The sequence below is a fragment of the Plodia interpunctella genome, chromosome 5, assembly GCF_027563975.2.
Source record: "Plodia interpunctella isolate USDA-ARS_2022_Savannah chromosome 5, ilPloInte3.2, whole genome shotgun sequence".
Lineage (NCBI taxonomy): Eukaryota > Metazoa > Arthropoda > Insecta > Lepidoptera > Pyralidae > Plodia > Plodia interpunctella.
This window is the reverse complement of record NC_071298.1, coordinates 5982040-5999802: the sequence shown is the minus strand read 5'-3', so window position 1 is coordinate 5999802 and position 17763 is coordinate 5982040. Positions and strand designations below refer to the sequence as shown.

Sequence of the window (17763 nt, the reverse complement as noted above, 5' to 3'; positions counted from 1 at the left end):
GGTACATGGAGCTGAAATATGGACTCTCACAAAGACGCTCGTCCACAACTTCCAAGTGGAATATGGAATTACACTGATAGAGGCCGAAATTTATAGACATAGCGTATACATATAGATTCGCTAGTGCATATAGATGTACTGGATTCGCTAGCATTTCACATTTTTTGGCGTATTGTTATTTATTTTTACTATATATTGTACACTTAACCCTTTTGTAAGGAAATTTTCCAAAATAATTAATTCATGTCTCAGTCATATATTAAACGATAAACTGCTCTTATCTATATTATTCGATACAAGGCAGCGTATCGTGAAACCAAGTAAACTGATAAGAAGAACACATGAAAGAAAAAATCTTAATAAAAATCATAGTTTTGATGCAACAAATAAGGATGATAATTCTATAAACTACAAACAAATTGCAGCATAATTATGGAAATTATTTTTTGGAAGTCGATGATGTCATGAATGATTATCATATTTCATATCTACTTTTGTTTATTAACCTGTAAAATATTTATTGATGTCAAGTATCTTATAATAATAATGTTAGTTTCGGTCCCATGAATATGTCCTTATATTTATTTCGTAATCATTTATTTACTTACAATGAAATAAACATATGTGGTAAAACAAATGGAGAAGAGCCTTCTTATTTTGCTGCTCTCAAAACCCTTGTGCAAAATTTTTCTGTTTATTGGTTTTTTCATCATCCTCTAATGTCTGTAAATAAAAATGCGTTACTTTTGGTTAAAGCTAGACATTATATCGAGTATTTAAAATTTTAAATTCTGATGTAATTTTTAGGTGATGTTTCTTACCTACCCTTCGTAAGACGTCTTTTATTATAACTTTGAGTACAAAAACAAATTGAACAGCTTAGACGTCAATAATAATAGCAAAATATAAAAAAAAATCAAGGTCGTATCCTAAATCAAAACCTTATAGAGATATGAATAGGCCTAAGAAAAAAACAGGTAAAACGATATATCCTACAATTATTTCTGACACTTTTTATACCTACATTGCTAATCGTTATCGGCTCAATAGTGAGATTATAATAAAATGTGTTATTCGACATGAAATAAAAGTAAATAACAGCGGAGAGCTCACGTTTACGCGATTTTAAAATCAGTCTGTGTGATTGTTACGTCGCGGCTGTATTATGCATGTCATCGTTTAATCTCCAAATCTAAATTTTATTTTAATAAGTTTTCACATTAAGCCAAAGTGATAAATAATAATGGGTGTTAATAAAAAAGCCAGTAGTGATTCTTCCGGAAAGGAAAATAATAAAATGTCTTCTGAAAAATCTGCTCCGGGATTGATCTCTCGGTTCTTTTTTTGCTGGACGTTTCCTTTATTTTACAATGGCAATCGTCGAGACCTGGAGGAGTACGATTTAGTGCGCCCGAGGAAAATATATGACTCAAAAAGTGTTGGTGATAAATTAGAACAGTATGTATTAAATTAATATGTTATTATTTTAATTTAGTACAAATTTCCTAAACAATTATATAGTGCTATGTATGAAACTCTTTTCTAAACAAAAGCGGTAAGTATATAGTCAGCGCGCCGTCCTCAATCTCAACACAACACATGTATGATTAGACGTATTGAGTTGTTCACTTAATTTTTATTTAATAGCAGGGGCGTAGCTATACCGCTGTACCAGCATATCAATGATACGGGGCCCTCGGGCTACAGGGGCCCGTCAACGTGTTTAAGCAAATATTAGTAAAATGTTATCCACAACGTTAAACTCGTGCTTCCAGGACAAAAACATATAAAAGTCACTTTCATATATGCCTATATTGTTTACAATTCAGAAATGATAATAGACAAAAAACTACCTATATTTTTTTTTCTTTGTGTGAGAATTTAAGGCCCAAGAAAGTAACGTAATACTTACTTATACCACAATATTAAATTGTAAATAACTTCGTCATATTTTTACATTTTAAAACAAATTTCGTAGTCTGATTTGGGAGAAATTTAAAATATAAATATTATGTACCCTAGGAATTAAAAAATAGGAAGCATTTTTGTTCCAGATGTTAAGAATTTTTTTAGATACTTTTTGAACGAGGTTAAACCATAGTATTTAAAAGAAATTAGCTATTTATTTATATTAGGTTATTGACGATCTTCCGAATATTATATTTCGAAAGTTAAGCAGTCATGTGGGTGAATACGTAAGACTTTAGCCAAAAAGATTTTGCACATTCTAACATATATCCAATGTAAGCAATCCTGAGATGCAAACAGAGAGTGAAAGAAACCAAGAGAAAGACATTGATTGTTTACAGACATCTCTCATCTTCGCGTGTTCCCGGTTACGTTCGGAGCTATGATAACCCAAAGCCCAGAGTTAGTGTAAAAAAAATTGCCATTACCATTGCCATGCCATTTGGAAGATTTGGCTATGACTTTACAAACGGCCGCCCACCTGACGTTAACCCTATTTGGCAATAATGATATTGTTGCCTATTTAGCTACAGCTGTTAAGGTTTTGTGTCCCTTAGTCGCCTCGTACGACATCCACAGGAAGATATGGAGTGGTTTTATGCTAGGGCGAACACCCCACAAATGATTATTGTATACACTTATTTGTTGTTTATTTATGTTTACAAAAAATCTAGTTTACTAAATTTTGTCAAATTGAATCAGTTATAAAAAATATTTATTACAGTTTTTACTAGTCGAATTAGCATTTCTTAGAATTACAAGCATTATAATCCTTAAAGCCGCCAAATGCATATTGTTTTTTTTAGAAATTGGTTACATGAAGAAGCTGCGGCACGAGCCGCTGGGCGTCCGCCGTCTTTTATACGGGTCTTAACTAGGACCTTCTTCTGGTCTTTTATACCTGGAGGAATTATGCAGTTTATTTATACTGCTTTAAGGTATGTACACATTTCATTTATGAAGAGAGTGTTGAGTATAGCTAGAGGAAACTAATATGATTTGTCAGGAAAGAGGAACTAAACTCTATTATTACCTACGCCCATGAGAAATAGACGTGATGATATGTATATTATATATGCTCATTCCATCCATCATCTTGAGGTTTCCTCATTGAAGAATAGAATAATTATTATTTATTTGATGTGCTGGAAGTAGAAATACGAAAACGGGATCCGGCCACAACATTTAAGTAGAAAATATATTTTTTAACTTACATATGCCAAGTTAAAGCTACGTTAAAGAATACTATTATGTTGTAATTTTTATAAAAAATATTTATCCAAAAAAATATGTAACGTTGAACGAAAATGCCCAGCATATAGAAGTTTGACAGACATTAGACACAAGTTGTATATAATGACAAGGTGGAGGGCCGACAATTATTTTATTTTATAGTGATATTAAAATCGTATATAGAACAGGTACACCTTTGCTTTTCGGCCAGCTGCTTCAGCATTGGTCACCAGATTCCTCCATGGACCAGCAAACCGCTATGTACTATGCTCTGGGGATGATATTATCAAACTGGATGGCTGCGTTCTTCAACCACCACGGCGGGTTATACTGCCAACAGTTTGGGATGAAGTTGAGAATCGCCACCAGCACGCTTATGTTCCGAAAGGTTTGTGTTTCTTCAGTTGCTTGATAATATGTCTAACAGATATATTTTTTTAATATCTGATTACCTCAGAAATCTGAAATTTCACTAGATGTCCAAGGTAGATTTTCAACACATTTGCATGTAATAATGGTCATCCGCAATTGCAAGTTTATTATGTTTATAATTTTGTCTTACAAACATTATTTTTGTGACTCTTATGTTAATTTTTTATTACCACAGAAATTAGAAAACTATAAAAATGCATAAGATGAATCAGAACCCCAAACCCCGTTAGAGTAACATTTCTAACAAAGTCGTTGTAAAAGTTAAGCAATATTATAATGATTACACGGGACTAATAAACATATATTTGTTTAAATATTAATAACTACTTAATTACTATGCTTATCTATAGTTACAGCGTGAAATTAACATCTAACTTATCACTATAATACCTGGAAATATTGTATTTGTATATCGTTTTCAAGGTAAATTACATAAACTGAAAACTCAGGTATATTCTATTTTTCTCCTACAGTATTTATGTATTAGTGACCTATATGTAATACTTCAGTAGACTAGATTATTGTAAACAGATATAAATATAATAATATATATTTAATAAGAACATACCTTGTCTTGTGCGTATTAATGGAGTTGTTTTCTTTATTATGTAACTTTTACTTCATTTAATAAAATTTGTGTCCTAAAAATAAGTATATTAATTTAACAGAGCGATATTACAAAGATCTTTACAAAATTAAATTACTATTAGAAGTATGGGCTAATACGATATATAAAAAAAATAAAACTTTCCTATACAGTTAGGGGTAATAAATTTCAATTTGTCAAATTAACAATTTTCAAGTTGTCTTCAATTTCAGATAATGCGAATGAACAACGCATCTCTTGGGGAGACGGCGGCAGGTAAAGTGGTGAACCTGCTGTCGAACGACCTGCAGCGCTTCGACCTGGCGTTCCTGTTCCTCCACTACGTGTGGATCATCCCGCTGCAGCTGGCGGCCGTCTGCTGGCTCGGCTATGAGCAGGCTGGCTACGCTGCCCTCATCGGTTTGGCGGCCTTGATCCTCATCGCGCTGCCTATACAAGGTTTTATTATATTGATTAATTCTTTGCTTGTACTGTTTCCAATCCCAGCCACCACTATTGGGAAAAAATCATAGTACCTAGGTTACTTCTTGATTAAATATGTGAAGTAAATTAAAAAGTAAAATTCATATATTATATAGTTGACCAGAATCAATTTGAGTTTAATGAAAAAAAAACAATGAAAATAGAAATGCTGATGCGTTTCCAAACAGCCAATGTGAATTTAAAATTTAAAATTGTAAATAGACCCTGCACCACAAATTAAAATCATATTTATTAATAACATATTTTATGAAAATACTTTCCATATATCTATTCGAATTTTTACTCCCCATATATTCGAAAAGAAAAGTAGAGTTTTCACCACGGTTGACAATTGTTCGGGCGTTCAAATTCCTCGTATGGGAGTTGATTCCTTTCGAACCTTCTCTAATTAATATACAATTTTTTCAACTATCCATCCATCCTCTGACTGGAAGTTTATTACATTCGAATTTATTTTCTACATTCTATTTTATTATTATAGGTTTTCTTAGTCGTACCATTGGCAGCACGAGGTTCAAAATAGCGGACAAAACTGATCAAAGAATTAAAGTGATGAGCGAAGTCATCTCTGGGATTCAAGTAAGTTGTCTTATCTATTAGATTAGTCCACAAAATGGTTGACTTTATCAGCTAATAAAGCATGTTCATTTACGCACGTTTTGCCATTCAAGAATTATCTTTCCTTTTGGATGTGCAATAAAAAAGATAAATACCTAAAGATGACTTGCTAAAGATGTCAAAATCTAGATCATGAATCTAGATTTTGACATCTTTAGCTTTAAGTAGTTATTAAAATCTATTCAGCTTACATCTGTACATTTTCTTTCTTTAAATTTATCATATTATTACATTGTAGCACAGAAATCTCTTTTTTTGGTTAGATTTCGGTTCATTTATGTTATCATGTATGTATAATGTAATCTAAAATCTAGTAAATATATCTCTATATCTAGTAAAGTTCTGTTCGACCATTATGATTTATAACTATTGAGCTAACATGTTACTAACTATAAAAGATAATGACGTCCTTGATTATTATCATAAAGATATGGAGTCAGATTAATATTCTTTTCGATCATTATCTAGCCTGAGGAAAAAAGAGACGATTCGGAAAGTATTATATTGTACTATTTCAATATGAAACTTTGATTTGTTTCACATTATGCACAACTCCCAAGTTGTAGATAAATTCCAAATTGGTTAGTACATACTAAAGGGTTAAGCGAGAATTGGCGCAAGTCCAATTTGATAGGAAAAAATATTATGACTCTCTGGAGACCATTTCTTGTTGTAGGGTTCCGTTTGCGAAATATTAAACTTAATAAGAACTAAATTTTGTACGGGTAAACTGTCTCTCTTCGATCTGGGAAACAGTGAAAAGTAAAAATCATGGTAGTAGCAAAAAACCATCATTAAAGGAAAAATTACTTACATGTTAACGGGTAAAAGAGGACAAACTTACAAATCGATGAAAATAAGAAAACATATTCTTAAGACCAAATTGCATTTAAAGTGATTAAACTTAGTCATATTCACTAGGTCATTAAATCCGGATGTATGTATTTACTTCCAGATTTACATTATTGCATTATTTTACGTGACTGTGTATATCTTCGGAACCCTAACAATATACGTGGACCAATTAAGTAATTATTTTGCTTTGGGAAGCTGAAATAATTCTTGTGATAATTATTAAGTAAAAAAGTGCTTACTGTTTTAATATATAAAGGTGTGTTTTTACGAGAAATATTTATTTTTAGGTAATTAAAATGTACGCGTGGGAGATACCTTTCCAGAAGATTGTGAGCAACAAGAGAGACGAGGAATTAAAACATATCCGTATTGCCACGTTCCTAAGGACCATATTCTTAGGCTTCATGTTGTTTACGGAGAGAACTGCCTTTTTCATCACCATCATGACCTTCGTGCTGTTGGGAAACTCAATGACAGCCAATGTTGTAAGTTTTAACAACGCCAGTATTTTCATACAATTCCATCCCATCAATCCCAAGTATTATATTTATATTATACATGCGAAGGTGAATTTGTATTTTTGTTTGTATGTAAAAAGCTTACGTATATCTAAAAATTAATAAATAAATACTCAAGCAAAGCTCAATTACATCTCATCCTGGAAAAATGTGCTGTCACCGTGGGAAATTCATGCGGGCAAAGCCGCGCATTGAAGCTAGCGGTTTAAATCACTAGCCATAAATTAGAAATTTACTTGGCCCCGGATTATAATCAGGGCTAGGTAAGTTTACCAATTTGTATATTTTCTTTATAATTTCAGATTTATCCATTACAACAATTCATGACCGCGGCACAACTCAACATTACGCTGTTCCTGCCGCTCACAGTCACCTTCACAGCTGAAATGCTGGTCTCCGTAAGAAGAATTCAGGAGTTCCTCATATTAGGTAGGTTTAATATTACATCGTAAAAAAAATTTATCACTGAAATAGATATAAAATGAAGGTTTCATATAATTAATTACAAATTTTAAAATAATTAACTAGGTGTATATAAAGTACCTACATTTTTAGATAGGTATTTAAATTATGGTATATCGGAATGCTTATACTAGCTAAATGATATACATATTTGTGTGATCAAATGATATTTCAATAAGCAAGTTCTAGAGTTTAATTATATATTTCTTTCCAAAATTTTAAATTTATACATAATTATATACAATGAAATATGTTTAATGCAAAATGTAGGCTATATATATTAAGTGGCCATCCCTAGTAAAATCCACAGTATATGTTATGTTTCATGAGGAATCCAAATAGCTAGTAGTTGCCAAAACGCAGCTTTTTAATTTACAGAAGACAGGCCCGACTTGGCGGCAGTCACGGAGGCGCCTCGGGCTACGCTGTTCAAGAACAACAACTTCTCAGACGCCCCAGATAAAACAGTCAGGCCTCTCTCTTATCAACGTCATTCCGATGCAGTATTTACTAATGGTAAGCAACGATAACGGGATGTACTACACTAATCTTCAATAATCCACCAGATCAGCCACCTTTTAAGTAGGTCTCTATCTAGCGTAAATAATAATTATCTTTTGTAGTATGTATATTTTATTTAGTATATACAATCGTCAGATCAGATAACAGATTGTTTGAGGTAAATAGGTACGTTTGCGCAATAGGTGATGGACTGAGCAAATTGAATTTACATTACATTTAATTTTATATCAGTATGGCAGACATTGATGTAGGGTCAATATTCAATTCGGACTAGTACAAACTATAGCTTGTTCAAATGCTACTTACGTAAGGTACGTCACGTTAATAAAATTACCCCGAGTCCGAAATTGAGTATCTTAATTACGGGATAAGATTAATGTTAAAAATACAGGATTTGTAAGATTAGTTCAAGACGTCCGTTATGTTAATAACCAATTTTTTATTGTCCGATTGATCAAGTAGGAATGGATCTTATGTCACATTTTGTTCAGGTGTTATCACTTTGACCAACTGGAAGGACCATCTGCAACAGATCAACTAATTTTTCATTAACAACTCATTTTGTGGGTCCGGTGGGAATATTTTATATATTTTTTATTTCCAACAAATTTTACTCCCTTTTTAATATTGTTCAATGAATGAACTTTTTGGTTGACTTCAGGTTTCAACCGTGCCCAGAAATTCCGTCGCAGTATTTCTGTGCCAAGCGAGTTCGCAGTGGAGGTGCGCGAGGTGTCAGCGAGCTGGACGGGCGACTCCAACATGATGGCTCTGAAGAACATCTCCTTCCGGCTGCGTCGGGGCAAGCTCTGCGCTATCATCGGCGCTGTCGGCTCGGGCAAGGTTATAATTAAATACTTTCTGCCACATTTTCATGCGATCTATTAATAAATTCCGATACTAGGGAAATATATGATAAGATTGCCCTTATAGCAAGTTTTAGCAACGTCTTTTGTTTTATTGATTTAGCTGTCATTTCGTCAAATATGTATTTTTATATTAAAATGTCTGTGTTTAGAAATTTGTATAAAACTCGGTAGTCGTAAGAGCCGATTTGTTTACTTTTTGAAATCCCGAATTATAATCCTCTAAAGTAGTAAATAATATAGGTTTTTGTTTTTCTTGTTTTACACAGTCATCCATTCTGCAACTGCTTTTGAAAGAGCTACCAGCTTCTACCGGCAACGTGGTAGTTCAAGGAAACATATCGTATGCAAGCCAGGAGGCGTGGCTTTTCCCAAGTACGGTTCGCGAAAACATCCTTTTTGGTTTGCCTTATGACGTGCAAAAATACAGAAGGGTATGTTTTTCTCGAATAAGTTTTAATAATCAACGAAATTTTTCTAACAATTCTGAAAATGTTCAAGAGTTTATTTTTAATAGAGATTTTATGTATTTAGAATTCTTATACTATTGTGTCTAAAAAGAATGTTTGCTTTACGATAGGTTTGCAAGGCGTGTGCATTAGAGAAAGATTTTCTGCAATTTCCGTACGGAGACCAGACGTTGGTGGGCGAACGAGGGGTGTCCCTGTCGGGGGGACAGCGCGCTAGAATCAATTTGGCGCGCGCTGTCTACAGGGAGGTGGGTAATTGGTTTCTTATTTGTTGTCCGAACGGAGAGTTCATATACCAAATTAAATTGTAATATTGATATTTCATTTCTCGTATTTTTACCATTATTATTTCAATAAATTTCCTCTACGTTTGCAAGGTGGAAACAAAAACATACAAAATTGTTTATCGTGGTGAGAGCTTTGAAGAATTTCCAATATTCGTGTGTATCTATATTAGTTTCTTTTAGGGTTCCGATGACTATACTCCGATATATCCGATTTAGATCGGATACAATTAGTACCTACAAGAAAATTTTACTTTTTTAATCTAATAATCTCATTTATTCAAATCCAATAATATTTTACATCAAATCATAAAAAAGTAAAATAAAAACTAAAATGTAATCAAAAATGGCGCCCTGAATAGTACCCGGATCAAAAGTGCCCATTATGCTTACAGCATTCCCTCTCTGAATAGCTATATGGACAACCTTTGAAGGTACTGCCCATAGCGGTAGTCATAACCCTTCCCTTAAGCGACGTCCTATTTCACTCACTTTTTTAATTTGTAATATATTTTTGAAATATATTACAAGTGTCTAATGATTATTTCTTGATTTATTATATTATTCTTGGTCCAACACGCACTTGACCAGATTTTCCTAAAAAAATCTGATTAGTTCAAATACATATTTCTATGTGAACAGTCTGACGTGTATCTCCTGGATGACCCCTTGTCGGCGGTGGATGCTAACGTGGGCCGGCAGCTATTCGAGGGCTGCATCAACGGCTATCTGCGCGGGCGCACGAGGGTGCTCGTCACGCATCAGATACACTTCCTGAAGGCTGCCGACTTCATTATAGTTTTGAACGAGGTTAGACTCTTTTGATTATTATTTTGCTAAATATATTCTTAAAAAACTTTCATATTATGTTGGGCGATAAAAATATATTGCTTTTTAATTTATTTGCTTCCTGCTGCATCTTTTTGCCAAAGGGTCGTGTGGAGAATATGGGCACCTTCGACGAGCTAGCTTCGTCGGGCAAGGAGTTCGCCATGTTGTTGACCGCGCTCCAGGACGGGAAAGACAAGGACAGCGAGAGCGTCGGCTCAGGGGTGGTCAGTTATTTTATACTTCATTGCTCATTTATTTTCATTATTTTAAAATCGTTTTCGTCGACGTCGTACGAGAAGCTGCGGCCAAATGTGAAACTTGCTTTGTCACAGAAAATTAAATTTTTTAGCGTTACCGCTATTGACTTGTATATTTTCTGTAAAAATATATATTTTTAGATATTTTGATATCGTGGCCAAAATTTCATGTTTGGAAGATAGGTACCTGTTTAATTCACAACTTAGATACGAATATTCTATTAGTTAATCTCTTTGAATACATGGTATTAATATATCTATTCAAGCTCATGCTACCTTCACCATGCTATATGATATATTCGGTAGTGTTGTTTTCAATAAATATAAAGCTACGATATACTTGATTGAATATTAGATAACTCAAATGAAATTAACTATTTTAGAGCGTTGAAGACAAAGAAAGGCCAAAGCTTCTAAGAAGCCAATCGTCCACCGTAGAGACGGAACAGCCAAAGGAGTTTGAAGCGCAAAAGATGAAAGAGGAGGAGCGGCAATCAGGCAACCTTCGCTGGGAGGTCGTTAGAGCCTACTTCACGTCTGGCGGGAACATCTTCTTTATCATGTTCACCGTGTTCATGGTGCTCCTGGCCGCCGCCAGCGGCGCTAGCGTTGACTACTGGGTCAGCTTCTGGTTCGTCGTATTTATTTACATAATCATGTATATGATATCAGTTTATTTCATAAACATATCTAGGGGTACAAGATATTCCCTATTGGTTAGGTCACCTCGATGATAGATTTCATTTTGACAAGTTTAATAGAGCTAAGTTATTAAAGCATAGTTTTTCATATTATTTCATCAAAATTGTTACGTCACTGATTACACATAACAAAATCTAAGAAAATACCATCATTTGTGGATAAAATTAAAATTGTATATCTTTTATCATTTACAGGTCTAACCAGATGGCTATTTATGAAGAAGGTTTAGGAGGAGAAGAAATGGGTAAGTGTTAAATTTAGGCAAATAATTTTTATTTTATTTTATTATTAATAAGTTAATATTATTTTTTTTTATTTATATATTAGTTAAATTTTAATACCAGTTATTTAGTAAATAAAAAAGCACCTATTTACTTAGCTTTTTGTACACAACGGGTAATCGTCTAAATTTACTCTCATTTTGATCTCGTTTCTCGTTTTCTAATTTAAATTAAATGGAACAGAGATAATTGGATCATACAACATTCATATCGTATTCATTTAATTATAGAACCAAGCTTCATTTTATAATGATTTATGTAATTAAATCCGAACATAATAACAACCATGTTAAATTACCTGTTTTTCACAAATAAATTATTTGATTAGAATTGATATTTACCTATTTAACAAAATAAGTATTAGGTAAGTACACGAATTTGTAATAATTTTTGGTGGGTTGATGCGAACAGATCCGTACGGATTGTTTCAAAATGTATGTATTTTTTAATTTCTAGACCCAGGACTGGACGTGCAGGTGGGTCCCTTCACCACGGGACAGTACATCATCATTCACGGCTGCATCGTGGTGTCGTGCATCCTGCTCACACATTTCCGAGTCCTCCCGTTCGTTAGCTTGTGCGTCTCCGCCTCCAAGAACCTACATAACCGAATGTTCTCCACGATGACCAAAGGCATCATGAGATTCTTTGATACTAGCTCTTCCGGTGAGTATCTTAGTATTGATGGGTACACTTTAGTAATATTTTACGTACTAGTTATATGTAAATAAAGCTATATTGTATAATATGCAGTTAGTGATTACAGTATTAGATGTTGGATTTTTTATCATTATTTTATTATTCGTATTTAGATATAGTTGTTCAGTAAGAACTTGCTTTTATTTTCCCTATTTATTAGTGTGTTAAATTACAAGAAACTAATTATTTTTAAAATATTTTAGGTCGAATTCTCAACCGATTTACAAAGGACATGGGCGCACTGGACGAAATATTGCCTCGCACATTATTGGACGTATTCCAAATCTACAGCACGCTGCTCGCCATCCTAGTATTGAACGCCATAGCACTCTACTGGACACTAATTCCTTCGGCAGTTTTGCTTATTTGTTTCTTCTTCTTTGTCAAAATCTATATGAAGACGGCCCAGGGAGTGAAGAGGTTGGAGGGAACGAGTAAGTGGGCTTCTATTGTCATGTGTAGATTACTTCGCTGAATAAAGTTTCTATTTCTTTACTTTTTTGTCAGCAGGTTTTTGTTTTTTGGTCTTCAGAAATCGACATCATCGACATCATAAATAGGGCTATTTATATTAAGTCAATATCAAAAACTACAACAGCTAGCACATAATAAAATCGTTTCCCTTCAGTAATAAATCAAGCAACGAATGCATGAGAGCAGTTACGAAATAGTAATTTGCGAATGGTAGGTCTGTAATAAAAGTCAAATAATTATTTTGAAGTTAAAATATGGGATCAATATACTGGTGACCTACTTTCCGGTCGACATGTAGCTTGAATTCTGCAAAATATTTTATTTTGCTAAAGGTTTAGCTTTTACTAACGTAGTAAGGAAAGTATTCAGAAGTTATTAGGTGTCAAAAACCACTTATTGGGATAATAACTTGATTTATTAATATTTTATACACATTTTTATTAAGAGGTCCACAATGATTATTGTTTGGGTTTACTTAGGTACGCATTTTGATATAAGTAGGTAATTTTGAAGATTACACCAGTAATATATCTCCGACATCGAAATAATAACAGTAGAGCAAGCCTTGATAAGGTTTTATTGTTGAATCCATTCAATTTTTATTCTACTACCTACGAATATTACAGCTAAGAGCCCGGTGTTTGGCATGGTGACGTCTTCTTTGAATGGCATAGCTACCATCAGAGCGGCGGGCGCTCAGCAGAGGCTTATAGCAGATTTTGATAAACACCAGGTAAGATTACTGCACGAGAAAGCAATAAATAAAAATATTGAACCATTTTTTCCATGTAGATAATTCTTATGCCCCAACATGCTAAGCATTAAGTTACGAAATCAAAACTTAATAGTGTTAAGTCTTCATCTAGCTTAACGTACCTTCTAAGCGAAGCTTGTATATTTTTAATGGCCTATCCAAACCAATCATTGCGAAAATAGCTTAATTGTCGAGCGAGTGACCCCACTGCATCTGTATCGTCCGTTTCTATTTTTAATTTTTTGATGTGCAGGATTTGCATACAGCGGCATGGAATGGCTACCTGGGCGGCGGTTCAGCCTTTGGACTATACCTGGACACAATGTGTTTGGTATACCTCAGCTGCGTAATTTTCGTTTTCTTGTTCCTTGATTTTGGTAAGAAATGTTAATTTAATTGTTTTGTCAACAACACTCAAAGTATATGTTTATTACATACTATATTAGCAATTTTATTAATCTTTATTCTGTAACAGGAGACGCGATATCTGTGGGCAGCGTAGGTCTGGCGGTGACACAGAGTAACACTCTGACGGCCATGTTGCAGCACGGAGCTCGCATGCTCGTGGAGTTCATCGCTCAGCTGACGAGTGTGGAGCGAGTACTCGAGTACACTCGTATCGAGACCGAGCCCAACCTCTTCCAAGGCCGTAAGTAGCTGGCGGTTACTCTCTCCTGAGCGCTTCCCGGTTTCTTCCTTTCGTTGAACCTTGGAGCCCTGGATCTACTTTCCTTTTCTTTATTTTCGTCTCCAATTCGCACGGTCGTCGGCTTCCATAGTTGAAGGCTTGATATGCATACCAATGGTTTGACCATTGTTATGAATACCAAGCCTTCACGACATCAAGCCAGCACTTCTTGGGTTTCATAATAATGTGACCTGATCGAGTGGGCGAAACGGGATTCTGCTATCAAAAAGAGTGTAATTAGAGCCCATCACATATGGCATTTTAACTTTGGCACGCCTGAGTCGGTGCACCTTCTTATGGAGTAAGTAATATTACTTATGTTGTGCAAAGTTATTACTAATTATTTATTACTAAGTATTTTTATTACCTATTAATTATTATTTTTCTTGACTTATTATTAGAATATTTATTAACTATGTAATTTAATTATTTTGTCGTATTTTTTATCATTTTATTATAATATTATTAAGATATGACATAAATTATTAATAATAGAAATTGAATCCATACAAGTAACTTTTGAAATTTAAATTTTATAATAAATCCGCTTGCCGTTCCATATTCTTGTTTGCAAACACCCGACAGGGTCCATATTGTACCTATCATGTAAACAATGTTAGCTAGCTAAGAGAACTGATGTACAATATGAATGGCAATACACGATTTGAATTGAATGTGAAAGTCGATGTAAATACAAAAGCTGTTTTTGAGAATTTTCATAAAAAAATATTTCAAATGCCCTTCTAAGTGAAGGATATTTAAAATCAACAAGTAATTATGTGCTTCTCTTATCTGCTCCACTTGTATTGATTTCTATATCAAATGCTTCCTATTTTCATTTACAACGGTTTCATTGTAGAGACTTTCCATAGTGTTCGAGGTTTTGAAAATGTATTTCTTATATTCAGAAATGACTGCGCCCGCGCAGTGGCCGTCAGCGGGTCACATCGAGTTCCAGCGAGTATTCTTGCGCTACGCCCCTGATGAGGATCCTGTTCTCAAAGATTTAAATATCGTGTTTCAGAGCGGGTGGAAGGTGAGACCGGAAAACAGAGCCAGTTTTACCATTTTTATGCCGCTAAAAATAATAGCTTAGTTTTTAATTCCTTCGATAATGAATACTATTAAATAATAGAAAATAAAATTTAAATTTAAAATACATAATTTTTCAAAGGAATGATGGATGGATGGGGTAAATCCGACATAATGCTCCCTGTGATTCACCCCGACCCGTGTTACGAGTACAAAGACTCTATCCACCATTTATACTCTCTTTATAAAAATAATAATATGTATTAAGCTAACTTCAGTAATATTCATGACAGGTAGGGATCGTGGGCAGGACTGGAGCGGGAAAGTCTTCATTGATATCGGCTTTATTCCGATTCGCATACATCGACGGCACGATATCTATCGATGGCATGGATACCTCACTTGTAGGAAGACAGGTTAGTTTAAGTACATTTAAGTACTCTTTTTTTAAAATCAGTACATTTGTGATGTGGTGTATGATGGTGTCTCCCAATAAACATGTCTATTTTTGGGTCATTAAATACTTGCAGTCAAATATCTAGACAAATTTCACAACACGATTAGAACTGCATTGTTTTTATTCTTAAAGAATAAAAGTTTCTATTGCAAAACCAAGGAATTATTCAATTAATAAGAGAAAATTCATTATTGTTTATAACAATCAAGTCGCGAGACTAGACTAAAATGTGTGCCTGCTGCAAATATAAAAACAGCAGTTATACATTTATTGGTTTTATTTTTACAGGAGCTCCGGTCAAAAATTTCAATTATACCACAAGAGCCAGTTCTGTTCTCAGCTACAATCAGATACAATTTAGACCCCTTCAACATTTACAGCGATGACGACCTATGGAGAGCACTTGAACAGGTGGAATAAATTAAACGTATTCTAGAAAGTTGCCATTTTATTAAAACTAAACAATTTTGTTTACATTTTTTTTTTATTTTAGGTGGACATGAAATCTTCTATTCCTTCACTTGATTTCAAAGTTACTGAAGGAGGTTCCAATTTCTCTGTAGGTCAGAGACAGTTGATGTGTCTAGCACGCGCGGTTCTAAGATCCAACAAAATATTAATTATGGATGAAGCCACAGCCAACGTAGATCCTCAGTAAGAACTATATTTAATTGATAATTCTATTTCAGGAATGCTATATAGCACAGTATTATAACGTTTTTTCGTTTTTTACAGGACTGATAGTTTTATTCAGCAGACAATACGGCGCCAATTCTCTTCATGTACGGTGCTAACAATCGCTCACCGGCTTAATACCATCATGGACTCGGATCGAGTGCTGGTGATGAGTGCAGGACAAGCGATGGAATTTGATCATCCTCATATTCTGCTTTCAGATCCAAATAGTATATTTTCCTCCATGGTTCGTGAAACTGGTGATAAAACCAGTTCAAAACTGTTAGAAATAGCAAAAGAGAGCTACTTCCAGAATAATCTGAAAGAAAACACAAGATGAAATGCTAAGCCATATTATATAAGTACAATAATTTTATACTCCGCATTGTACATACGCACCCATAGCTTTATGCCAAGGTATATAATTAGATATATACCTTCCAATTTTGTGCTTACTAGGGATCAAGACAGCATTATATTAAGTATCAGGAAAAGTGATTATGTTGAAGCGTGACTAAATTAAGTCATAAATATTAAGTTCTTTATTTTTTTTTATATCTGTCGAATATAATTAAATGTGAATTCAGTAAACAGGTGTTTGTTTAATTTCCTTACTAATAATGCTTTAATTATTGTTGGGGTTGTAACATCGTTGCAGTACCTCAGGAATGTTACGTAAGGCGGAAGTTGGCAGAAGTCGGACATTGTTGGTAATCGTATTGCATCTCTGATTATATCGCGTGAGGAACAGCTCTAATAGACGTAGTACGTAGATTGGATGTGAGCAGTAGAACGACATTCGGCTAATTTACTATTATTATAAAGAGGTAAGCGTTTGTGAGTTTGTATGTTTGAGGCGGGTAATCTCCGAAACTACCGAACCGATTTCAAAAATTCTTTCACCATTAGAAAGATACATTATCCAATATTGCTCTAGGATATATTTTATATCAAAATTCCCCCGGGACCGAAGCCCCGGGCAATACTTAATAATTTATAAATAAAGTATTTTATTGTGTTTGATGTGATTTATATTAAAAACTTTTAGTTTCACCTACTTCCGCTTGTATTTATCTCTCCCACGTCTTTCCAGTACCCATGATATTGCCTTATTATAATAAGCATGGCCTGATCCTCCCACAGTTTGCTGCTTTTGTTTTATTTGAATGCAACAATCAATTGAAAAGATCTTTCCGTATAACGATAAACACTCGTCACAAAAAAAATGTAAAAAAACTTCTACAAAAAAAATAATTCTAAGTACTAACATCATGATTCATGGCAATGATTCCTTTAAAATCAGTTTTCTTTGATGATTCCCTAAAGACAAAAAAGTCTTCTTCTTGGGTGAATACATCTGTATAACTGATAGGCCAAGAAAATTATCAACACCGCCAATGTGAAAAATAGTGTTTCTTTCCTATGTGTGTCGAGGTATGTCTCGATGTAGTCATCGCTGCAGTTTTCACAACAGCGCATGTTTGTCTAAATGCTCATTTTAATGTATCTTTTGTCACTCGTTGTACATTTTATAATTCAAGCCTTTTAATTTTGTTAATGTTAATTATCCTTTAACACATGCAGTAACATTTTGG

General features: G+C 34.0%; 1 protein-coding gene and 1 long non-coding RNA gene across 2 annotated transcripts; one reads left to right on the top strand and one right to left on the bottom strand.

Moving 5' to 3' along the window:
* The first annotated feature begins 1095 nt into the window (after positions 1-1095).
* Positions 1096-16759, top strand: LOC128670106 (ATP-binding cassette sub-family C member 4-like). The gene is made up of 25 exons (XM_053745498.2): positions 1096-1458; positions 2775-2906; positions 3385-3589; positions 4453-4678; positions 5205-5302; positions 6484-6681; positions 7017-7143; positions 7555-7692; positions 8360-8541; positions 8834-8998; positions 9145-9282; positions 9961-10128; positions 10251-10373; positions 10790-11037; positions 11303-11352; positions 11846-12055; positions 12292-12522; positions 13189-13295; positions 13570-13693; positions 13792-13965; positions 14913-15040; positions 15330-15452; positions 15782-15904; positions 15987-16147; positions 16229-16759. Exons 1-25 carry the CDS (start codon positions 1244-1246, stop codon positions 16506-16508), a joined length of 4074 nt encoding a protein of 1357 aa, XP_053601473.1. The 5' UTR covers positions 1096-1243; the 3' UTR covers positions 16509-16759.
* On the bottom strand, positions 15924-17430 carry LOC135309717 (uncharacterized). Its single transcript, XR_010369898.1, has 2 exons — positions 17227-17430; positions 15924-16487 (listed from the first exon to the last, which is right to left on the bottom strand). It is a non-coding gene; the product is annotated as an uncharacterized LOC135309717 (long non-coding RNA).
* Positions 17431-17763: the final 333 nt, after the last annotated feature.

Bases quoted from the DNA above. Each gene is read 5' to 3' on its own strand.
- LOC128670106 (XM_053745498.2), top strand. From the start codon at position 1,244: ATGGGTGTTAATAAAAAAGCCAGTAGTGATTCTTCCGGAAAGGAAAAT. The intron at 4,679-5,204 runs GTTTTATTATAT...TTATTATTATAG, and splicing joins CATCGCGCTGCCTATACAAG to GTTTTCTTAGTCGTACCATT. The intron at 8,542-8,833 runs GTTATAATTAAA...TGTTTTACACAG, and splicing joins GCGCTGTCGGCTCGGGCAAG to TCATCCATTCTGCAACTGCT.